A 24,834-nucleotide genomic window follows, 5' to 3' on the forward strand; every position below is an offset into this window, starting at 1 on the left:
GCTGGTTCCCTGCTCTCTCTGCCCCGGAACAGGAAGTAACCTGTTCCGGGGCAGAGGGAGCAGGGAACCAGCGGAGCCGACACCCCCCTAGCAGCGTGCACCCGGGGCGGACCGCCTCTTCCGCCCCCCCCTTCCTACGCCACTGTTACACAGTACACGGTCGTGTTTAGTGCAAGTCTTTGAAAATTAAAGCCATATACATTATGGGGCCCTTCTTCCAAAATGTGTTTAAAAATGGGCTTAGTGCATTTAGGGGCCCTTTTACAGAATGCGGGCGCCAGCAGTAGTTCCAGCCTTGGCGTATACCATTTGCTGCACTAGAGAAGATAGCTATTTTCCAGCATGGCGCTGACATGGTAGTGTAGGTGTGGGTTTTGGGCAAGCAAAGATCCATTTTTCAGCCCGCCTGCAAAAATGCCTTTTTAAAATTTTTGTCGAAAATGGACGGGCAGCAAAATAAAAATTGCCGTGCGTCCATTTTGGGTCTGAGACCTCACCGCCAGCCATTGACTTAGCAGTAAGGTCTCTCGCGTTAACTGTGCGGTAATCACCTACGCGTGTCAAGTCGGAGTTACTGCATGGGCCATGCGGTAGCCGGGCAGTAACTCCGAATTGGCGCATATTGGTTGTGCGTAGTCGCCTACACGGCTTAGTAAAAGGGCTCCTAACTGAATACGATCTTGGACATTAGACCAATTGTCCATTACACAAACTGTCATTAGCCCAATTATACCTATCCCGTCCAAACTTGGCCGGGTTAGCTATGAGAGTCCTGGCACTGACTATTGCTGGCACCTACGTAACTGCTAGCTCCTCCCCAACGCCACACCCTGTACTGCGCCTGACCTGCCCACATTTTTTGGGCCAGTCAGAGCCAATATTCAGCAGTTAAGTATCGCTGAATATCGGCGGTCCCCAGGCGATTGAAGCGGGAAGGAGCCTCTCACTTTAAATATCAGCCGGCCAATTCCTATGTGCTTAATCCCAGAGAAGCAGAGAACATAAGAATAGCCATACTAGGTCAGACCAATGGTCCATCTAGCCCAGTATCCTGTTGTCCAAACAGTGGCCAAAGCCAGGTCACAAGTACCTGGCCGAAACCCAAATTGTGGCAACACTCCATACTACAAATCCCAGGGCAAGCAGTTGCTTCCTATGTCTGTCTCAATAGCAGACTATGGACTTTTCCTCCAGGAATTTGGCCCAAACTTTTTAAAACCCAGATACACTAACCGCTGTTACCACCTCCTCTGGCAAAGAGTTGCAGAGCCTAACTATTCGTTGAGTGAAGACAGCTGCTGTGGCTATGGAGCACCCAGGTCTGGTACTGTCTGAGGGTAAGTCTCAGAAGATATTTCCCTCCAGTTTTCTTCACTGGCAATTGTACGTGTGTTGCTCAGGCAGAGGAAGGAGGATAAATTGTAGAAATGACAAAGAGGCTACAATTCTGGTGTTACAGTCCCAAGACACACTGCTATTACCCAAAAAGCCATCGATGCAGATGCAGTCCTTTTTACAGTTCTTTTCTAAAGAGATGTTGATCAACCAATCCAAAACCAGAGAACAATGCCAAACTGCAATTATAAATAACCAATTTATTTGTGGCATGCATTCTATGCAGTGATTGCTCTTTTCTTATCTCTCATACTTTTTGGAGAATCTTCAGTCATGGCCCTTGAGAGCATTTCCTTACTGTGGAGGTCATGAAGAACCTTCTGCCTCAATTCACTGAAACCCATAGGGTAAGAATCTGTTGACAACAGAATAAGAAGACAGTGACTTCTAGGCTATTTAAATGATGTTACCTCCAATGAATATTTATTTAGATTTAACTCTCACTAGATCAAGGTAAGATACATTGAGGCACCCAACACACACACACCAAAAAAGGCCTATTGCTGATATGCTAAAGCCATCTGCACACGCTAATCATGCAGTATTTTTTTTTGGTGGGGGGGGAACGTGTCAAGGCCCAGAATGTGTATGGATATCCCATTCAGCTAGTACACACTGACATTAGGAAGTGCTAACTGAATAATGCAGACAGTGCAGGGGCCCTTATAGGAGGTGGTAAGCGTTCCCGCATTATTTTTAATGACCAACCGCTAATGCTAATATTAGTACACGGCCTAAAGAAATATAATAGAAAAAGGTCAGTTTTATGGCCACACTAGAAATGGGCTTAGCGTGCAGGAAAGATCTACTTAAGGGTATGTTAAGGCCATTTCTTAGCGCAACTTAGTAAAAGGCCCTCTAAGTGTGTATCGGAGGCAATGAAGGGTTAAGGGGCCCTTTTACCAAGACACGCAGGCGCCTACGTGTGTACAACACAAGTCAACTTAGAACTACCGCCCGGCTACCAGTAAAAGGGCCCCTAAGTGACTTGCACAAGGAGCAGCAGCAGGATTTAAGCCAGGCTTCCCTGGTTGTCAGCTCAGTTCTCTAACCACTAGGCTACTCCTCCACTCCAATGGATATCCAATGGTCTTGCCTTCTTCTTTAAAATGCCATTGTAATGCAGGTTCTTCAGGCAGGGCCACCAAGAGACTAGGCCGGGCCCGGGGCAAGGGCGCCCCGCCTCCGCCTCCTCGCCGCTGCCACCCCCTGCCGCTGCAGTCCCTGGTCTCACCTGCCTGCCTCCACGGCTCCGGATCCCGTGCATTCGAAGCAGCAGTCGCAGATCTCCTCTCTTCTGGCCTTCCCTCCCTGTGTCCTGCCCTCGCGGAAACCGGAAGTTACATCAGACAAGGGCGGGACACAGGGAGGGAAGGCCAGAAGACAGGAGATCTGCGACTGCTACTTCAAATGCACGAGACCCGGAGCCGTGGAGGCAGGCAGGTGAGACCGGGGACTGCAGCGCTGGCGGCTTGACCCCGGTGCCGGGCCCCCCCCCCCCTCTCAGCGGCCCTGTCTTCAGGTGCAAGGTCTATCTGGACTTACCAGTGTGTGATATGTTCTGGAACTCTGTAGTCAAAGGTGGAGTCTATATGTGCGACCCCCCCCCCTGAAAATGCCCAAAAAGGGCGGGAGGAAGAATTTTCAATGGTCACTGTGAGGAAATCAGAGTACAGCCCAGCCCTAGTGGGCAGGAAAAGAAGTTAATAAAAGACACTGTTTGGAGAAAATTCTGGTCTTTGGCACCCCACCCCCGCCGAGACCCATAGCACCGATGGGTAAGTCTTGAGAACCAAAGCAGGAGAAGCTTGCAGTGTGTGGTGATTGGAAGCCTCTGCTACATGGCAGCGGGGTGCCTGCAGGGCGTTCCCGAACTTGGAACAAGAAGGTGTGCTTGGGGGACTATACACCCCAGGTAGGAGAAGGGGGAGCAGGCATGCCTCAATTCTGGCAGGACTTTCATTGCATATGTGAATGACCCAGGAATGGGACAGAAAGCAATTGAAGAGATTATGCAGAGATTACTGAGGACTGACAGAGGATCAACACAGTAGTTACCATGTGCTGCCTGATACCCAAATTGCAAATAAAAGAGATTGATGAGTATTTTGTTCTGATTGCAAATAGAGGAAATTTAAGATAGAACTGAACTGTGTGTTTGAAAGCCCTTTCATGTGAATATTATGTTTTGAACTGTGCTGACCATCTGAAGGAAAACCACCCTGAATTGTACAAACCAAGTTGACAAATTTATGAACCGTTTTCTCCAGGCTAGGACTCTTTAGCCTGGAGAAAAGGCGGCTGAGGGGTGATATGATAGAGGTTTACAAAATAATGAGTGGGGTAGAGCGGACAGATGTGAAGCGTTTGTTTACACTTTCTAACAATAATAGAACCAGGGGACACAAGATGAAATTAGAATGTGGTAGGTTAGAACAAATCGGAGAAAGTTTTTCTTTACTCAGCGCGTAGTTAGACTCTGGAACTCATTGCCGGAGAAGGAAGTGACGGCAGCTGGCCTTGCTGAGTTCAAAGGGGGTCTGGACAGATTCCTAAAGGAAAAGTCCATTGATCGTTATTAAATTTTGGGGGTTTTTTGCCAATTTCTTGGGGCCTGGATTGGCCGCTGTCGGAGACAAAGTGCTGGGCTTGATGGACCTTTGGTCTTATCCCAGTGTGGCGGTGCTTATGTACTCTTAATAAAGCAAGTTGAAGTTTTTTGCAACTGAGACTGCTGGGGAGGGGGGAGGAGTTAAGTGAAAGTGCCCAGAGAAAGAGTTATCTCAGCCTACTGGATTTATTCTGGCCCCAGCCTTCACCCAGCTCAAGTGATCCAGCAAGTGGGAGCTGTGTGTGAATGCAGAAGTATTCTGTTTTGTGACCCCGGTCCCAGGTGAGGTGGAGCTGAACTGGACGTGTTCCCAGAGGAGTGTCCTAGTGGTTAGAGCACCGTTCTTGAAATCCATGAGGTGGCCGGTTCAAATCCCACTGCTGCTCCTTGTGATCTTGGGCAAGTCACTTAACCCTCCATTGCCTCAGGTACAAACTTAGATTGTGAGCCCTCCCTGGGACAGAGAAATATCCAGTGTACCTGAATGTAACTCACTTTGAGCTACTACTGGAAAAGGTGTGAGCAAAATCTAAATAAATAAATATATGGAATGTTGCTGCTATTGAAGATTCTACATGGAATGTTGCCACTTTTTGAGATTCTGGAATGTTGCTACTATTTGAGATTCTAGATGGAATGTTGCTAGTGGAGTAGTGGCCTAGTTAGAGCATTAGTCTTGCAATCCAGAGGTGGCTGGTTCAAATCCCACTGCTGCTCCTTGTGATCTTGGACAAGTCACTTAACCCTCCATTGCCTCAGGTACAAACTTAGATTGTGAGCCCTCCTGGGACAGAGAAATATCCAGAGTACCTGAATGTAACTCACCTTGAGCTACCGTGTTTCCCCAAAAATAAGACACTGTCTTATATTAATTTTTGCCCCCCAAAATGCACTAGGGGCTGTCATATTTTTCAGGGAAACATCAGGGTTGGATCGGGGTTGGCCCGCCCGCCCTCTGTCGCTCCCGGAAGTAACCTTAAACGCCTCCTTTCTCCTTCGCAGCAAGCAGCAGCAGGGCAGGCCACTCCTTCCTTCCGTGTCCCGCCCTCGCCTGACGTAACATCCGCGAGGGCGTGGCATGGAAAGAAGGAGAGGTCTGCCCTGCTGCTGCTTGCTGCGAAGGTGAAAGGAGGCGTTTAAGGTTAATTCCGGGAGCGACGGAGGGTGGGCCCGGCAACCTCGGGTGGGGGGGGGGGGGCGGCCCGGGGGCGGCCTTGTCTGGCTCTCGGCAGCCCTGCTTTCAAACAAAAATTTGCTAGGTCTTACTTTCGGGGGAGGCCTTATATCTACCAATTCAGGAAAACCTCTACTAGGTCTTATTTTCGGGGGATGTCTTACTTTCGGGGAAACAGGGTACTACTGAAAAAAGGTGTGAGCAAAATCTAAATAAATACATAAGGTTCAATCCCAATGAGAGGAATCTTCCTAAAAATACGTAAGTTCTCACTCAGTCACAGGAGAGGACTGAAACTGAGAGGCAGAATTTTTGGCTGTTCTTCTTTCTAAGGAAAATGGACAGGAAGTCAGAGAACCAGACAAGGGTCCTCTTGTCCTGTGATACAGAAAAAGTGCAAAGCTGGATTTGCTGAAGAAATTGTAAGTACATAAGTATTGCCATACTGGGACAGACCAAAGGTCCATCATGCCCAGCATCCTGTTTCCAACAGTGGCCAATCCAGGTCACAAATTCCTGGCAAGATCCCCCCCAAAAGTATATTCCATAGAGGTTATCCATCCCATCCCAGAGAATTGGAACATTGGTCCAGGAGCCGTAGAGTTGCAGACATTGGAGTCGGCTCCGAGGGTGCCAGTGGGTGCTAGGGACCCCCAGTACTGTCGTTTGTATTGTGTTTGGCACCCTTGATCATTTTGTAATGGTGCTACGATTACAGGAATTACAGGGTGAGTTTTTTTAAAAGAAACTGAGGTTCCCATACAGTATTTGCCCTTAAAGAAGTCTTTGGAAGCAAGGCAGGCTGACAGGGCTGTAGAAGCTCTAAGGGAGGAAGTTACACCATAGGCCAACTTTGTCGGGTTATTTTAATACAAGTCAGGTTATTTTAGCACAGGGTCCCATTTTATGTCAAAAGAGATCCTGTGCTAAAATAACCCTATTTAAGAGCACTGTTCCTTCTGAGCAGAAGTCCTCCATCTACAGTGCTGCCAGTAGAGGGTGCTGTTCCATTATCACATTTTCAATAGTGAAGGACAGGTAAGCTCTTCAGAACTCCAGGGAACCTGCCTGTCCCTAAAGATTAAAAACACAATATTGAAGCACCACCCCCTACTGGTAGCAATGCAGTTGGAGGACCCCCCACTCAACTTAGAGGGAACAGTGCTTTTTTGTTTTTTTTAATGAAACATTTTTCAAAAATAGCATAAAACAGCACTTACAAGAAATCATTAGCCCACATTTTGGGAAGCAGAGAAGATACAGGAAATATCAAAGGAAACATAAGTGGTGCCATACTGGGACATACCAAAGGTCCATCAAGCCCAGTATCCTGTTTCCAACAGTAGTCAATCCAAGTAACAAGTACCTGGCAACATCCCAGAACAGTAAAACAGATTTTATGCTGCTTATCCTGGAAATAAGCAGTGGATTTTCCCAAGTCCATCTTAAGAATGGCTTATGGCCTTTTCATTTAGGAAGATATCCGAACCTTTTTAAAACCCCGTTAAACTAACTGCTTTTACCATATTCTCTGGCAACGAATTCCAGAGTTTAATTACACGTTGAGTGAAGAAATATTTTCTCCAATTTGTTTTAAATTTACTACTTTGTAGCTTCATTGCGTGCCCCCTAGTCCTAGTATTTTTTGGAACAGTGCTTATCAGTAGCCCACATTGATAACTTCCCCCCTAAATGCTGAATTTTTTGAAAGACATTTTGAGAACTTGAAAATCCAGACTTTGACTGTAATTGCTGGGAGAGGATTTTGTCATGTATAACCATTTCCAAGACTGTAAACTTTTCAAGTATCGGAGTGGCACTCTTAAAGTGATTGATCCCTTTGGATCTAGGGGCAGGTTGCCCTTTGCCTCAACTGCAATAACCTCCTAAAACTGCACTAAATTTGCTGACTCCTTAAGTGCTGGAAGGTGTATCCTGTCCTCATAGAGAAGACCCTGAAATGGGGGTTAAACTGGGAAGGCTTTTCCTGGTTCTAGGCTCAGCCTACCTAGGCCTCAGCCTCACATTAGATGCTCTAGTAGTCACATTGAATCACTCATTAATATAATGCAGCACACCTCTTGTTGTCCTAGGGGAAATTCTCCTCTCCACTGCTGCATAAACTGATGGCAGTATAAGGTAAATGTAAGCGTGATAATGTCAGCATTTTATTCCTAAAGATATCCTAAGCTAGTATATTAGAGCATTGCATTCTATTAAGTTAGGGCCAGATATTCAAAGGGAAATATATGGAAAACTGCTGATATCCAGTGAGACTATATGGATAGTGCAGCTGAATATCCTTACAGACCATCTTGGCAATATACAGACAGTGCGGGGTGGTCCATAGGTGGAGTAGTGAACTGTCCAGATATTGGTGATATTCAGCAGTCATGGCTTTATTTTTTTTTTATTTTTTGTTACATTTGTACCCCGCACGTTTTCCCACTCATGGCAGGCTCAATGTGGCAGGCAATTGAGGGTTAAGTGACTTGCCCAGAGTCACAAGGAGCTGCCTGTGCGGGGAATCGAACTCAGTTCCTCAGGACCAAAGTCCACCACCCTAACCACTAGGCCACTCCTCCATACAGCTTATGTGGTTAGCTTATGTGTTAGCTGTATGGTATGGATAGTGGGCTCATTCTCACTGTTATCCAGACAATGCAGGGGGGTCCATAGGTGGGGTAGTGAGCTATTTGGATACTGCTGATATTCAGCAATCATTCCTTTATGCAGTTAACAGTATGGATATTGAACTCACTATTATCCTGATAGCACTGGCTCTGACCTCACTGGATGGATATTCAGTTCCAGCTGCAATCCAGATACCAGTACTGAATATCCATGTTTTATTGATCCAACACAATCGTCATTTTTAATACAGTAGATGACAGCAGATAAGGGCCAAAAGGCCCATCCAGTCTGCCCTTCCTCAGCAACCACGGTGTGGGGCCATTCTCACAGCATGAGCCTTGATATTTATGTGTTCATACCACAGAATTAGCCCCAAGAGAGGGGCACAAAGGCAACAGTTGGCTCTGGACACTACACTCCCTTAAGTGGCTCTGATTCCCACATTACTTCCCTTTACCTGGGTCATCTGTAGCCGGCTCAGAGTCACTTTCCTCTGGCAGGATTGGTGATGTTATTTTGATTGGTGGCACTACAGTAGCAACCTCTGAGCCACCCAAGAAGGGGTTGACTGATATGATGGGAATTGGATCCTGTCCTTTCAGGCTCTTAAGACGCAGGAAGGTTTCAATCTGAAGTAAGTCACTGGTCTTCTGCTCTATGGCACCTAGGTAAAAGAGACTGTAATACTGAATTGTCTGCCTTGAAAGATGAGATTAACAAATGTATTTATTTAGTTTGATTTTATTATCTGTCTTCCCAGAATGAATCCTACTCAAGATGGATTACAATAAGAACATGACTCAGGGAAGACATTGTCCCTGTGGGCTATCATTGTGTTATTTTACCACTAACTTGTGCTGTTTTAACACAGGGCCCATTTTATACAAAGAGACCTAGTTACTAATAACTGGGGTTAACAATAAAATACTGTAACACAGTGGTTCCCAAACCTGGTCCTGGAGGCACCCCAGCCAGTCAGGTTTTCAGGATATCCATCTCCCATCTCCGGAAAAGATTTTTTTGCGGATTAATACGTTCAAATACTTGAAAGGTATTAATCCGCAAAAAAATCTTTTCCGGAGTTGGGAAGGCGGTAGAACGAGAGGACATGAAATGAGATTGAAGGGGGGCAGACTCAAAAAAGATGTCAGGAAGTATTTTTTCACGGAGAGGGTGGTGGATGCTTGGAATGCCCTCCCGCGGGAGGTGGTGGAGATGAAAACGGTAACGGAATTCAAACATGCGTGGGATATGCATAAAGGAATCCTGTGCAGCAGGAATGGATCCTCAGAAGCTTAGCTGAAATTGGGTGGCGGAGCAGGTGGGGGGAAGAGGGGTTGGTGGTTGGGAGGCTAGGATAGGGGAGGGCAGACTTATACGGTCTGTACCAGAGCCGGTGATGGGAGACGGGACTAGTGGTTGGGAGGCAGGAAATACTGCTGGGCAGACTTATACGGTCTGTGCCCTGAAAAAGACAGGTACAAATTCAAGATATGAGTTTATCTTGGGCAGACTAGATGGACTATGCAGGTCTTTTTCTGCCGTCATCTACTATGTTACTATGTTACTATGAGAGAGATTTGCATGCACTGCCTCCACTGCATGCAAATCTCTCTCACAAATATTCATTGTGGATATTCTGAAAACTAGACTGGTTGGGGTGCCATCAGGACCAGGTCTGAGAACCACTGCTATAACACGTCTTAACTGTTACCCATGTTGACTTCTCCTTTCAATTCCTTTCAACATACCAGACCATATAATAGCACAATGAAAGCATAAAACAGTCTAGCAAAACCTTGTCAGTTCATCAAAATACCATACAATCATAGCTGAATATAATCAACTCTCAACCTTCAAAATAGTAAAAAGAATAGGTTACCCCTTTAATACCCACAATCTTATAATGAATGTCCAATGCCCTACAGGGCTCATCAAAGTGTGATTTCAGATGATATCAAAATCCCTTAAGATCATTATGCAATCTACTGTAATTCCATGAGGAAGGTGAATTAGGGAATCTTACAATAAAGAACATTCATGAGTCTGCACCCGTTTCTTTTCCCTTACTAATGAAACACAAAGCAAACCCTCATTTCTTGATCATAATAACTGATTTAGGATATATCATACTAATTTCTTTATTTAATACTAGTAAAAAAGCCCCGTTTCTGATGCAAATGAAACAGGGGCTAGCAAGGTTTTCTTCTGTGTGCATGTGGGAGTGTGTGTGTCCCTGCCCTCTGCCCTCTCTCCCTTCCCCTCTGCTCTCTGTCCCCTCCCCCCTCGGAGTTGAGTCCTTCAGTGTTAAGTTTCCTGCTCTGATGTGTTTGTGTTACAGGGATAGTGAGGGCTTCTGCCCTCTCTCCCCTCCCCCTCTGAGTCCTTCACTGTTACAGAGAGAGCGATTTGATTTTGTGCTTTGCTGTGTTTTTCTTCACTGTTTGTGTTACAGAGAGAGCGAGGGCGGGGGCAGACACTCATGGGGAAACCGGATATCTCTCCCCCTTCACACTTCCGGCTGGAGGCTTCATTTAGAACGTTGGTGGTGCCTTTTATATATAGAGATAGTTATAGTCCATCTATCTATTACCACCCAAGTAAGGATTCATCCACACAATTGAAGTAAATAGATTACACAGCACTGAAATAAATACACAGTTCTCCCTCAAACAGAAGGACCTTGGTCATGAAAGGTTTGATGGGCTCTTACAAAAGACTTAAAATGGATGTAAGCAGGAGTCAGCAACCAATGCAACTGACACTACCGAGCAGTGGCGTAAATTCTACCTAAATAATTAACTCAAATATATTCAACAACCTCCTTGGGAGCTGCAAAAATAAACCAGTACATTAATAAAATTGCAGCATACAACTAAGGCAGAGTTGATGTAGCTTCTCTTTACACAATGAACCTCTCACTTTCATTTTCACAATTCTAGGGAGCAGCCAGTTCTCAAAATGAGAGCTTTTCCTGGAACTAAAGACATATACATCTCCTGTAGACAGGAATTGAATTATCCACCAAAATTATTGCTGACAGCCCGTCTACATTTCCCCAAACAATTTTGGCATAGCTGGAAAAAATCCCAGGTACCAATTTTGGCCTGGCTCTAAATTTCACGGGGGTGCTTATATCTTACTAGTTTTCCTGGCCATCACCAATCCAACAAGATTGAGAGGGAAGATATCAAACTGAGGCCAAGATGCACTAAAGTCATCGTTAGAGCCGTTCCGTACCGAATTCCATAGCGAATCGGTAGGGAACAGCTATGCATCAAGGAAAGGGAATGCAAATGAGCTACTCGTTGTAGCTCACTTGCATTCTCTATTCCTTCTTAAAACAGTCGGAGAATTAGCCGGTGAAGCATGCGCAGAGCAGCAAAGCGTTATGCTAGCTGCTCTGCGCATGCCAAATATGCCTCCCTGTGCCGCCCGAAGACGCCGCGCCGTTCCCCCCCCCCCCCCCCCCCCGGCCGCAATAATAAAAACAAAAGTGCAGTTGAGGCCGGCCATCGAAAAAAGCCGTCCGTTTTCGCCGTCATTCACCTCCTCAATAATAAAAACGTCCTTTTTGTCCGTGCTTCACTCAGCTGAGAGACCTGGAAGTCTCTGAGCCAATCACAGCGCGTTTAGAGCTAAACGCGCTGTGTGATTGGCTCAGAGACTTCCAGGTCTCTCAGCTGAGTGAAGCAAGGACAAAAAGGACGTTTTTATTATTTGGGTGTTGTGAGCACTCTGGAGGGCTGGTGCGAGGGAAAGGGGATAGTGGGTCTTTCAGCCGGCATCATCCCCGTTCATTCAGCCCAGCTAGGAGAACAGGGCGCCTTCTAGGGATCAAACTGCCAGGGAAAGCTGTAATGCAGGAGAAAAACTACACTTCCCAGAAGCCAGTGCAGGGTCAGCTGAACTCTCAGGAGGGGGAGGTTGGAAGGACTGATTGGGAGATGAGGTCTGATCCTGGAGATGGGGAACAGCTGGTGGAGCTTGGGGAGGAGGAGATGGAGTGGAATAAAGAGGAGGTAGAAGGAGAAGGTAAGGAGGAGTGCATGGAGGTTGGAGGGTTTGCTCAAACTTCCTCAGGAAAGGTAAAGGCTTTGGTGGTGGGAGTGTGGCCCAAGCTGTGCATACTTGGAGAGGATAAAATAATCCAGTGGGGAAGCCACTGGTGGAAGAAACTAACCCATAAACTATCTAAGGGTAGAAGATAGTGCTGATGAGGGGAGGCTACAATTGGGAGCAAGACAAAGGTTTGCTGGGTGTGATATTCTGAGTTAAGATTGGACTGTGTTAATAAGATGAATGTGGGAAAAACTGAACTGACTCTTGCATTCTTGATGAAGAAACTGCTTGAAGATTAAAGCTGTATTAAAAGATGCTGAGAGAATAAAGACCTGGGGTTTTCAAGAACTATAAGACTGCTGGAGTTTTGTGTGTCCCAATCGTGAGCTGATCCTGGGCGCAGGTCAGCTGGGCAGCAGTGAAACTAGGACAAGCAGTGCAGCAAGGCGGTGGTTGCAGCTCGTACCGGGGAAAAGCTAGCCGAGCTAAGCAGGGTCGACCCCGGCTCTCACCTGGAAGGGTGACCTGGTTACAGTGTGAATAATGGCCAAAATGGAAGGCTATTTTTGTGATGGACGCTTTCAACAGCACTCTCCAATATCAGCTGATTGAAAAACGGCCAAAATGGAAGGCTTTTTTGAAGCGGAGCAATTTTTTGTTGTTGTTGTTACTTTTATAGCAGTTTTTCAATCCAGCGCAGCCCCAACAAGAGGTAAGACCTCTCGTTAGATTTTCCGGCGTTTTCCACCGTTAAGGCAATCGGAAAAGGATAGTGCATCTCATGACAATAGGGTTTCTGCACAATTTGCTCATCTGCATTCCGTTAGCTGCTACCGTCGTCGGAAAAAAGTAGTGCATGCCAGGGTTTACTACTTGCTCGTTAAGGGCTCGTTAAGGGCTTGTTAAGTTTGGTGCATCTGGCCCTGAGTTAGGGCACTGAGTCAGGTTATTTTTCATTTAACATGTGTTAAAGGGTTCTAATACTGGGTGCAGTGCCCTAACGCAGTGTTAAATAAGTTATCCCATGGTACATAGTAATGAGATGCAAAACATGCATGCGAATAACATGACCCCTAGCAGTAGTAACACAAAATTACTGCTAGGGGCACCATATTGGCAGAAGGCGTCAGCAAGGGCAGGAACAAATGGGTATCACTCCTGGCTGGGGACCTGTTAGATCACCAGGTACATGTTGGGATCTTCTGATCGAGGGGACTTCAGTTCGAGGGGGGGGGGGGGGGTTGATGTGGATTGGTGGGTTGAGGGCTTTTCTGATTGGGGGATTTATTTATCTCCAAATCTAGGTGGCTTACAACAACGCATACAAATTAAAACAATATAACAAACACATAAATTCTAGAGAGGAAATGACGTCACCGCTGCAAGATGGCCGCTTGTGCTAAAGAATAAAAATCGGATAAATCCAGGTAAATGTTTGATTCCTCCCCAAATTACTTCTAAAAGATTCCTGAAAGCATGGCGACATGGAAAGCGCTTGCAAAATTTAAATACAACACTGACAAGCAGAGAACAGGATCAAATGCAGAGCGGAAGGCGGTGACATGAGGCGCGAAAATGGCGGCCGAAAACTCAGATACAGATCCGTACCCCGAGGAGCACTTTGATAGCGAAACTGAACTCACCAGGAAGGACGTCGCTCACTGGTTTAAAGATTTGAAGGCTGATATGGTGCTACCATAACAGGTCTCTGTAAGCCACATTGAGCCTGCAAAGAGGTGGGAAAATGTGGGATACAAATGCAATAAATAATAATAATAATAACTAGTGAACACTAAAAAGGATATCCAGTCGGTGGTGGCGGAACTCCATGAAGAGGTGAGAGAAATAGGAAATAGAGTGGTGGAAACGGAGGAGAAGATGGCAGCCATCGTGGAAGATATACAAGGCATGCAAGAAGCTCTAAAGAGGGAGAAACAGAAAATAGAAGACCTAGAAAATAGATCAAGGAGATGCAACCTGCGTTTTAAGGGCGTGCCAGAAGAAGACCAGTATAAAGATAGCGCCAAAGTGGTACAAGAACTCTGCTAATTTATCCAGAATTCAGGAGAAAGCTCTCAAGAAGAGCAAGGGTCAGGCCACATTGTTCTGGACAGAGCTCATAAAAGCCTGGGCCCCCAGAAAGGGGCAGTGCCCAGGGATATTATCGCATGTGTTCATGACTACACCATAAAGGAGGCAGTGTGGAAAAAGGCCAGGCCCATGGGTGATATTAATTGGAAAAAACTGTAAGATCAGGGTTTTCCAGGATCTGGCCCAGATGACTTTACAAAGGCGGAGAGATTTCAGGGAGGTCACGGCCTACCTGCAAAAAGCGAGCTTGAGATACAGATGGCTTTACCCATTTGGATTACAATTGTCAGTGGGAACCCAGTCGCGGAAGATTTATACTATAACAGGAGCCTGGAAGGTACTCTTAGAACTTAGATGTACAGATTTGCCTGCAGAGAGGGTGGCAACCCAAAGCCGGAACCCAGGTTTCCCCACCAAAGCACAAAAGGGCTGGAAAAAAGGTGCAGAGGGGGAGGAAGCGTGCCCCTCCACCGACTGACCCCCGTCCCGAGCTAGGAGAAACAACTTGACTTTTATGGAGACATTGCATAATCTGACGCATTACTGCCGAACTTTTAAGGGAGAGATGGTAAATGATGGTAAAGTCTGTGAAAAGTGTGGAGAGTGAATGAATGTGGGTTGAAAGGTAAGGGGGGTAAACCGGTTTATGGTGTATGCATGTGGATCTCTGGCACTGGCACACTTCCTCAGGGAGCTAACTGGCTGGAGAAGGTGTAGGTCGGTTGTTGAGAGAATTGTGGGGGAGGGGGGAAGGGAGGGGAGGGAGGGAAGGGTGGGTTCTTGGAATGTAAATGGTCTAAATAACCCGGAAGCATTATATTTCAGGAACTGAGACGCCTGAAATGGGACGTTGTTTTGCTTCATGAAACCCATATTTTGAAGAGAGACACATCATTGCTTAACCACAAAAGTTTTGGGGACTATTACCTATTAGCGGACCCCAGGGGAGGCAAGATGGGGGGGGGGTATTTGACAAGGGGTATCCTTTGACAAAGAAAGCGTATATACAGAAGCACAGGGGAGATGCATTGCGATAAAAGGGAAGCTATAAGGTTAACAAGTTACGATTATCAATTTGTACCCCCAAACTTCCTCTGAGCCCCTGAGTTAATTTGGATATTTAGCCATGTATCTTAGGGCTCCTTATTATATAACAACTGAACTACAATGATACCTACTGAAATAGTGCATCAAATTGTGGTCTGTGATGCCCTCACTTGTTCCGAGCAACAGCTTAATTCTTGAGGCATCACACTGTATGACTGAGAATATGGTGTCGATACCGCTTGATAAGTGGTCCATAATCTTGCTGACCTCCTTGTACGACTTCTCAGAAAGTTCAGTTTCTTCAATGGTCTTCTGCAGTTTCTCCTAGTAACAAATAACATTAGTTCCCACATTAAGGGCCCTGTTTACTAAGCAGCGTTATAGCCGCGTTAATGTTTTTAACGCGCGTTAACCATGTACATGCATTAACCTGGGAATGGTATTTAGGGGGGATGGGAGGTGTTCAAATGAAAGAAAAATAGGGGAAGGGATAAAATAAACAAGCAAACCTTGGCAGAGAAATCATTATTATTATTAAACTAGTACAAAAGGCCCGTTTCTGACACAAATGAAACGGGCGCTAGCAAGGTTTTCCTCGGAGTGTGTATGTTTGAGAGAGTGTGTGTGAGAGTGACTGTGTGAGAGAGAGAGCATGAATGTGCGAGTGTGTGTGTGTGACAGAGAGAGAGTGAGACTGGGTGCGAGTGTGTCTGTGAGAGAGAGAGAGTGTGTGTGTGAGAATGAGAGTGTGTGCCAGGGGCCCCCCTCCCAGTTCCAGGGTCAGGCCCCCCCCCTCCCTCCCTCCGAGTTCCAGGGTCATGCCCTCCCTCCGAGTTTCAGGGTCCCTCCCTCTCTTCCTTTGAGTTTCAGGGCCCCTCTCTCCGAGTTTCAGGGTCCCTCCCTCCCTCCGAGTTTCAGGGTCCCTCCCTCCCAGTTCCAGGATCGTCGTCCCTCCCTTCCTCCATCCCTCCCTCCATCCTACCCCTGTCCAGGCGGTGTCATTGGGGAACATGGAGCCTGGGCTGCTGTAGCCACGCAGTTCGCACCTCCGGCACACGCAGGCTGGGCTGTCTTGCTATTTTCTTTGGTGCTCCGCGTCACAGCTGGCCTCACACTGGCTCGGCCCCGACTTGTCCGGATTCGCCACTCCTGTCATCGCGGCTTCTCCCCTCTTCCCTCTGCTAGCCAATCTGGTGTCTCCTTTCCCTCGTCTCCTCCCTGATGCATCCGAATTTGCCACTCCTGTCTTCGCAGCTCCTCCCCTCTTCCCTCTGCTAGCCAATCCCTCGTCTCCTCCATAATGGCTACAGTGACATCAGCCTGGGCTACGGAGCCTAGCAGACCAACTCCGAAGAAGCCACGGACACAGGCAGCAAGACGCATAGAACGTTGGAGGTGAGGATTACTACATAGGATATGGCACATAACACACAAAGCACAGTTCGGTCTTTGCAGGGAACAACAAATACATAAACAACCTGCAATTAAAAACTGTACAGTATCCCTATAGGTGCCTACATGGTTAGTGCACACACTAAGTGTAGGCGCACTGAAAACACTAACGCACCTTAGTAAATAGGGTCCTAAGAGAGAAAGGCAGAGGAGGAGGGTGCTGTTACTGTAATGACCCCTGACACAGAAGGAGCAATGCTGAGGGTCTTAGTGGAGAATTCCCTCCAGTTCTGCTTACTAGTAACAAGTGTCACCTGGGCATGGTATTGGGGGGGGGGGGGGATGGGAGGTGTTCAAATGAAAGAAAAATAGACCCGTTTACTCAGTGCTCTAGCACAATAAGCTCTGTTCATTATATTGGTTCTGGGACCATCATTTAGCTCTGTATCAGTAGGTCGCTACATCACTAAAAGAATTGTATTACGTTCAATTGGTTTGTAATGCGATGTGGAAGATGTGTTCTGTATCAGGTTTTGTGCATTATTATTCAATAAAGACTTCATAAAAAAATTTTTTTTAAATGAAAGAAAAATAGGGGAAGGGATAAAATAAACAAGCAAACCTTGGTAGAGAAATCATTATTATTATTAAATATGGCACATAACACAAAGCTCAGCTCGGTCCTTGTAGGAACAACAAATACATAAACAAATACATAAAAACTGAACAATAATATAAATGTATAATAAAATAAATAAATAAATATACAATGATGCAACCTGCAAATAAAACAGAAACCAAATCCCAAACTCCAACACATCCCTCCTCTAAAAAAATATCAACCAAAAATGCATTAGACCAAAGCAAACAAGATAACAGGAAAGCCAAACTAAGCAAGCATGTGTTCAACAGAATTACTATCAAAGCCTTCTTTTGACGATCCATCAAGGCATGCACAAAAAAAGACCAATGCTATAAGCAGTAAGCATCCATGTTTGCAATGGTGATTTTTATTGTTAGCAAGATGTATGTTATCCTGCTTAAGTGTGAACAGTCCAGAAGAATCCGCCTAAGCGGAGAACTCAAACGACCCACGGAAAAACACAAAAGTGTGAAAAAAAAAGAGTGGGAGGTTGACCACGGCTACCAAAGACTGCAGAGATAAACACTTGTAATCAAACGTTTATTGATAAAAAGACTCAACACAAACGTTGTGTTTCGGCCGCTAGGCCTGTGTCTTGTATGCAAGGATGCTGAGCCCTTAGGTCCCGTAAGGCCCCGAGGGACCTTAAGGAACAGCTGAGCAACCCCAAATCTTCACCCGCGGCGACCGCCGTTCACCAAGGGTTGAGCCCCCAGCTGCAGGCGGTCAATGGGACTTCAGGAACCGCGGGATGTCAAGCTGACCCGGACAGGGACCAGGAGAGCAGAGGGCAGATGAAGGAAGAGAACATCCAATAACGGGCAAAGTTCAGGGCAGGCAGCAGACAACGAAGTCAAGATCCGGCAAGAGGTCGAGGCAGGCAGCGAGCAGGGAAAACCAGGAACAGGCCAAAGGTCAAAACCAGAAGAACGCAAAAAAACACAGGAACCACAGGAAAACAGGCCTCGGGAACAGAACCGGAAGCAAAGTTCTACCTCAGTCTCTTCCTTTAAGTACTGCACAGCGTCAGCCGCCCCGCCCCCGCAGGTATAGCCAACCAACCCGAGCCTGGCCATTGACAGAGCCCTTCTGATTGGCTCTGTCTGCCCAATCCCGCACCTCAGAGGCGGAGCTCCAAACCCCTGCGCCCGGGAGAGCCGAGGACGCCGGCCAACGTGCCCGGGCACCACCTCCTTCCCCAGCGCAACCACTGCCCCCACCACCGGAGACCGAGAGACCGGCGGCCGCAATCGCCAGCCTCTGGCCTCGGCCCCGGGCCGAGCGGCCATCACCGCGGCGGGCCTTGGCTCCCCGCCGCGGCCCCCGAATCGCCGCCCCTCGCCGCGGTGGACACCGGCTCCCGCCCCCCGCAGCGGAGGCGCCGGAGGGAGCAGCGGACGCGAAAGCCTGCATCAGGAGTCTACTTGCTTTTTTGTCTGCATCCAAGGAACTCCCTGTAATCAGGCAAAGCAGAATGCATGGGGGAATGCTTTGCCTGATTACAGGGAGTTCCTTGGATGTAGACAAAAAAGCAAGCAGATTCCTGATGCAGGCCTAGCGGCCGAAACACAACGTTTGTGTCGAGTCTTTTTATCAATAAACGTTTGATTACAAGTGTTTATCTCTCCAGTCTTTGGTAGCCGTGGTCAACCTCCAACTCTTTTTCTTCACACTGATGTGTGAACAGTAGCAGGTCACGTCCACTGATATAGCTGATTTGAGAATATATTTGTAGGTTGTGCTTTCAGGAAGGTGGTCTATGGACTGGAAAAGTCATCCATCCTACAAAATCTGTCCGGTAACGGGACACTATGTCTGGATTTTTACTTTAACAAATCAAGCTTTACGTGTGTTTTGTTGTTTAAATAAAAAGAAAGCTCAGTAGTAACTTAATACTACCATCATTCTTTGTGAGTCTATCTATTACTTATTTATTTGTAACATTTGTATCCCACATTTTCCCACCCACTAGCAGGCTCAATGTGGCATACATATTATCGTAAAGGCGATCGCCAAGTCTGGTGGGGGTAGACAAATACGATTTGAAGTAAGGGTCAGGTAAGGGGAGGGTATTAAGGTACAATAAGGGTCAAAGATAGTAAGGAACATATAATGTCCAATACAATCTAAGGTTTTGTTCTGTTGCAGAGTTGAGGCATTTAAGTTGGGTCGATTGAGTAGGCCTTGCAGAACAGGTAGGTCTTTAATGATCTCCTGAAGTTTAGATGGTTATAGATCGTTTTCATAGTCTTTGGTAATGCATTCCACATTTGTGTGCCTAAATAAGAGAAATTGGATGCATAAGTTGATTTATATCTGAGTCCTATGCAGCTTGGATAATGGAGGTTCAAATAAGTACGTGATGCTCTGGTCCTGTTACATACCGCCTACATATAAATAAAAACTGAAGCATGCTGGCTATGCTTTTTTTGTTTTTATGAGTAAAGCAAACTGTTTGATTATAAGATTTTACTTAGATAGACAATCTTTTCTGTACGGGATAAATTTTCAGAAGGATCGCCAGCTAACTAGAAAGTTAGCTAACTAAAGTGTCCTTCTGCTGAACGGCATTAAGACCTAATGTATGCTTAACATGGGAAAAACAGGAGGTAAATATGTAGGAGATGAAGTGCATTATTTTTTTGCAGGTGCCGTGTACTAATGGGAACATTAACACATGAGCTGCAAAAAAAAAGCTGACTTGTATGCTGTGGAAAATTTGGGCTTAGTGCAGTCTTCCACTAGGCCCAGATTTCAATGCACCTTAGTAAAAGTGCCCTGAAACCTTGTAGTGAACATATCACTCTGCTCAGTATCTAAAGGGTCCTTTTACTAAGCTGTGGTAAAAGGGGATCTGCGCTAGGATCAGAGCGTGTTTTTGACGCACTCTGAGGCCCCTTTTTACTGCAGCGGGTAAAAGGCTGTCTTTTTCTGAGGACAAGAAATGGCCATGCGGTAAGTGAACCATTTGCAGCTTTGCTGCTTCAGAGAGCATTCTCCGAAAAATAGTTGGTGGAAGGTTTGGGTTCCCAGATCAAGATTAAGGCTCTGTTTATGTTTATTGAGTGTATTGACGGTGTTTTATGTGCTTTGATTATGTTTGTTTTATTGTACTCTGCCCAGATTTTTGGATGGTCGGATTATAAATTTTTGTAAATAAATAAATAACGCTGCCCACAATCAGCTGAGGGGGAGGAATATGTAGAAGCTGGTAAGGATAAAGCTGAACTGCTTAACAGTTATTTCTGCTCTGTGTTCACGGATGAAAGGCCGGGGGTAGAATCGCTGATGGGGGTGGATGTATAGTAGACTGGGACCGATTTTCAGAAGACTGTGTTCGGGAGGAGCTGGCTAAACTAAAAGTAGACAAAGCAATGGGGCCTGGTGAGATACATCCGAGGGTACTCAGGAAACTCAGAGATGATCTGGTGGCACGCTGTCTGACCTCTTCAATGCTTCCTTAGAGTCTAGGGTGGTCCTGGAGGACTAGAAAAGGGCAGATGTGGTCCCTCTGCACAAAAGCAAAAGTAAGGAAGAGGATAGGAATTACAAACCTGTCAGTCTGACCTTGGTGTTGAGTAAACCAATGGAAACGCTTCTAAAGCAGAGGATTGTGAGGTTTCTTGAATCGAATGGACTGCGGGACCCGAGGCACCATGGCTTCAGTAGAGGCAGGTCATGTCAGATGAATCTGATTGATTTCTTTGACTGGGAGACCCAACAGTCGGACATGGGAGGGGTGCTAGATGTGGTGTACTTGGATTTTAGCAAAGCCTTTGACACGGTCCTGCACAGGCAACTGATAAATAAACTGAGTGACCTCAGTATGGGACCTAAAGTTTAAAACTGGTTCAGTGAAAGGAGACGGAGGGTGGTGGTAAATGGAGCTTGCTCTGAGGAAAGGGCTGTTATCAGTGGTGTACCGTAGGGGTTGGTCCTCGGGCTGACTCTTTTTAACATCTTCGTGAGTGATATTGCAGAAGGGCTATCTGGTAAGGTTTGTCTCTTTGCAGATGATACCAAACTCTGTTTGGTGTTAGGGTGGTCACCCCAGAGGGTGTGAATGGTATGAAGACGGATCTAGTGAAGCTTGAAGAATGGTCCGATGATTGGCAACCAAGATTTAATGCTAGGAAATGCAGGGTCATACACGGGGTACAAGAATCCAAGGGAACAGTACATTATAGGGGGTGAAGTGCTTCTGTGTACGAAAGAAGAGCGGGACTTGGGGGTGATTGTGTCTGATGACTTTAAGGCGGCCAGACAGGTAGAAAAGGCGATGGCCAAAGCCAGAAAGATGCTTGGGTGCATAAGGAGAGGGATGACCAGCAGGAAAAAAAGAAGTGATAGTGCCCTTGTATAAGTTTCTGGTAAGGCCCCATTTAGAGTACTGCGTGCAATTCTGGAGACCACACCTATGGAAAGATATAAACAGGATGGAGTCAGTCCAGAGGGCAGCTACAAAATTAGTAAGCAGTCTCTCTCACAAAACATATAGGGACAGGCTTAGGAACCTCAACATGTACATGCTGGAAGCGAGGCGAGAGAGAGAGACATTTAAATACCTCAGTGGCGTCAATATACAGGAGATGAGCCTTTTTCAAATGAAGGAAAACTCTGGAATGAGGGGGCATACGATGAAGTTAAAAGGAAATAGACTTAGGAGGAATCTAAGAAAATACTCTTTCACCGAAAGGGTGGTGGATGCATGGACTGGCCTCCCAGTCCCAATAATACTACCGACTCCACTACTCTTAATCTCTGCCTTAACAATGTCTCTTCCTGGCTCTATGAACATCATCTGTGTCCATTCATTTTCCCAACCCATACTGCTCTATACCTACTTCACCAATCATTAATGGTCTTTCCATCCCATATTCTCACACTACTCAAATATTAGGAGTCATCTTCGACTCTAAACTCACCTTCAAACCACATATTGATAAAGTAATTCAAACCTCTTTCTTTGCTCTCTACCATATTCGCTCAGTTAAACCCTACCTTCCGTTATCATATATCCGTTTTATCTCTTTTGGTCATCCCTCACTTGGACTACTGGAACTCTCTCTTTATTGGTCTTCCCCTCTCCTCTCTCAAGTGGAGGAGTGGCCTAGTGGTTAGGGTGGTGGACTTTGGTCCTGAGGAACTGAGTTTGATTCCCACTTCAGGCACAGGCAGCTCCTTGTGACTCTGGGCAAGTCACTTAACCCTCCATTGCCCCATGTAAGCTGCATTGAGCCTGCCATGAGTGGGAAAGCGCGGGGTACAAATGTAACAAAAATAAAACAGATACTATTGGAGATTTTACATGGAATGTTGCTATTCCACTATGTAGAAAGCTGCGCAGGCTTCCGCTTCTGTGAGTCTGACGTCCTGTACAGGGCCGTGCCGATGCGGTAAGCGAGGTAAGCGCCGCAGGGGGGCGCCCACCTCTGGAGGGCGCCGCCGCGGTGCTTACCCTCGCCCCGCTGAGGACTTTAAATCTTTTGGCACCAGAGAGGGGGGTGCCGCCGCTCCCGCTGCTCTTCATCCTGGCACCCCCCCCTCCCGCACCAGCCCTTTAAATTTATTTGCCGAGCGAGCGCAGCACCTCGTGTGGAAGTAAAAGAAGCAGATCCGATCATCTCATTGGGCCTTCCCTCACTGTCCCGCCCTCCTCTGACGCAACTTCCTATTTCCTCTAGGGCGGGACAGTGAAGGAAGGCCCAATGAGATGATCAGATTCGCTTCTTTTACTTGCACACGAGGTGCTGCGCTCGCTATCACGTCGGCAATTTCTTTTTAAAGACCGGGTGGCAGGGAGAAGACGAGGCAGGGTGAGGGTGGGGGACAGATGGGGTGCCCGTGAAGGTGGGGGAGGACTCGGATAGCAGAAGGGACTGGGTGGGAGACAGATGGGGTGAGGGGGACTCGGATGGGCAGAAGGGACTGGGTGGGAGCCAGATGGGGTGAGGGGGACTCGGATGAGCAGAAGGGACTGGGTGGGAGACAGATGGGGTGAGAGTGGGGGGCACTTGGATAGCAGAAGGGACTGGGTGGGAGCCAGATGGGGTGAGGGGGACTCGGATGGGCAGAAGGGACTGGGTGGGAGACAGATGGGGTGAGGGTGGGGGGTACTTGGATAGCAGAAGGGACTGGGTGGGAGACAGATGGGGTGAGGGGGACTCGGATGGGCAGAAGGGACTGGGTGGGAGACAGATGGGAGAAGGGGCATGGAGCTGGAACTGGGGTCTGAAAAGTGAGCAGGAGGGAGAATGGGGTCATTCCTGGGGCAGGGGTGGATGGGAGAATCAATGGATCTGGAACTAAGGGCAGCCGCAGGTGGGAACTGGGAGCCGAAAAGAGGGGGCAGTGAGAGAGGGGGGATAGATCCTGGATGGAATGGGGAGTGAGAGGGAGGGCAGACCCTGAATGGATGGGAGGGCAGAGAGGCATGGATGGGAGGGCAGGGCCCAGGGAAAGGACAAATTGCTGGAAGGGGAGGGGAGAGAGGATTGCTGGCTATGGATGGAGGAGGGAAGGGCAGAGAGGGACAAGGATGGACATGGGGGCCCAGGGAGAGGACAAATTGCTGGAAATGGAGGGGAGGGGAGAGAGGAGGATTGCTGGCTATGGATGGAGGAGGGAAGGGCAGAGAGGGACAAGGATGGACATGGGGGCCCAGGGAGAGGACAAATTGCTGGAAATGGTGGGGAGGGGAGAGAGGAGGATTGCTGGCTATGGATGGAGGAGGGAAGGGCAGAGAGGGACAAGGATGGACATGGGGGCCCAGGGAGAGGACAAATTGCTGGAAATGGAGGGGAGGGGAGAGAGGAGGATTGCTAGCTATGGATGGAGGAGGGAAGGGCAGAGAGGGACAAGAATGGACATGGATGGGAGGGCAGGACCCAGGGAGAGAGGAGAAATTGCTGGAAATGGATATAGAGTAAGAAATGAAGAAGAAAGGAGAAAAGTAAAGAAATAAATGGAAAGGAAGCCCTGGAAATGGAGTTAAGAGGACAGATAGCAGCAGAATCAGATACTGGACCAGCATGATTGAAAAAAGAAAGTCACCAGACAACAAAGGTAGAAAAAAATTATTTTATTTTCATTTTAGCGTTTGGAATATGTCCACTTTGAGAATTTACATCTGCTATCTTATTTTGCAATGTTAGCAATTTGTTTCTAAGAATATTGCTGATAATTCCTTTCAGTGTGGCAAGTGGTGAGCGATCATTTTTATGGGGGGGGGGGGTGATCATTTTCACGGGGGGGGCGCCAACTGATAGTCTGCAGGGGGGCGCCAGAGACCCTAGGCACGGCCCTGGTCCTGTACGTACGTGCAGGACGTCAGACTCGCAGAAGCCTGCGCGGCCACATTGGTGATCTCCAAGGGCCGACTTCTACATGGAATGTTGCTAGTGGAATAACAACATTCCATGTAGAATCTCAAATAGTAGCAACAGTGGAGGAGTCGCCTAGTGGTTAGGGTGGTGGACTTTGGTCCTGGGGAACTGTGGAACTGAGTTCAATTCCCACTTCAGGCACAGGCAGCTCCTTGTGACTCTGAGCAAGTCACGTAACCCTCCATTGCCCCATGTAAGCCGCATCAAGCCTGCCATGAGTGGGAAAGTGCGGGGTACAAATGTAACAACAAAAAAAAGTGCCTACTGCTAATACAATCAACCGCAGTCAAATTACTCCATAATACTCATACATTCAATCATGTTACACACCATTACTTCAACAAGAACACTGGTTGCCCATTTCAGCCAGAATCCACTGTAAACTGTTCTCCATGGTTAT

General features: G+C 47.1%; 1 protein-coding gene across 1 annotated transcript in view; it reads right to left on the bottom strand.

The window, feature by feature from the left end:
• Positions 1-1,222: 1,222 nt before the first annotated feature.
• The window catches only part of CCDC63 (coiled-coil domain containing 63), a 56,721-nt gene continuing 33,109 nt past the window's right edge, over positions 1,223-24,834 (bottom strand). The window contains exons 8-10 of the mRNA XM_030219488.1: positions 15,146-15,338; positions 8,272-8,478; positions 1,223-1,750 (exon numbers count right to left, since the gene is read on the bottom strand). Coding sequence (XP_030075348.1) covers positions 1,614-1,750; positions 8,272-8,478; positions 15,146-15,338 — 537 coding nt within the window. The 3' untranslated portion in view covers positions 1,223-1,613. The remainder of the gene's footprint in view (positions 1,751-8,271; positions 8,479-15,145; positions 15,339-24,834) is intronic.

This window comes from Microcaecilia unicolor, chromosome 11, assembly GCF_901765095.1.
Source record: "Microcaecilia unicolor chromosome 11, aMicUni1.1, whole genome shotgun sequence".
Lineage (NCBI taxonomy): Eukaryota > Metazoa > Chordata > Amphibia > Gymnophiona > Siphonopidae > Microcaecilia > Microcaecilia unicolor.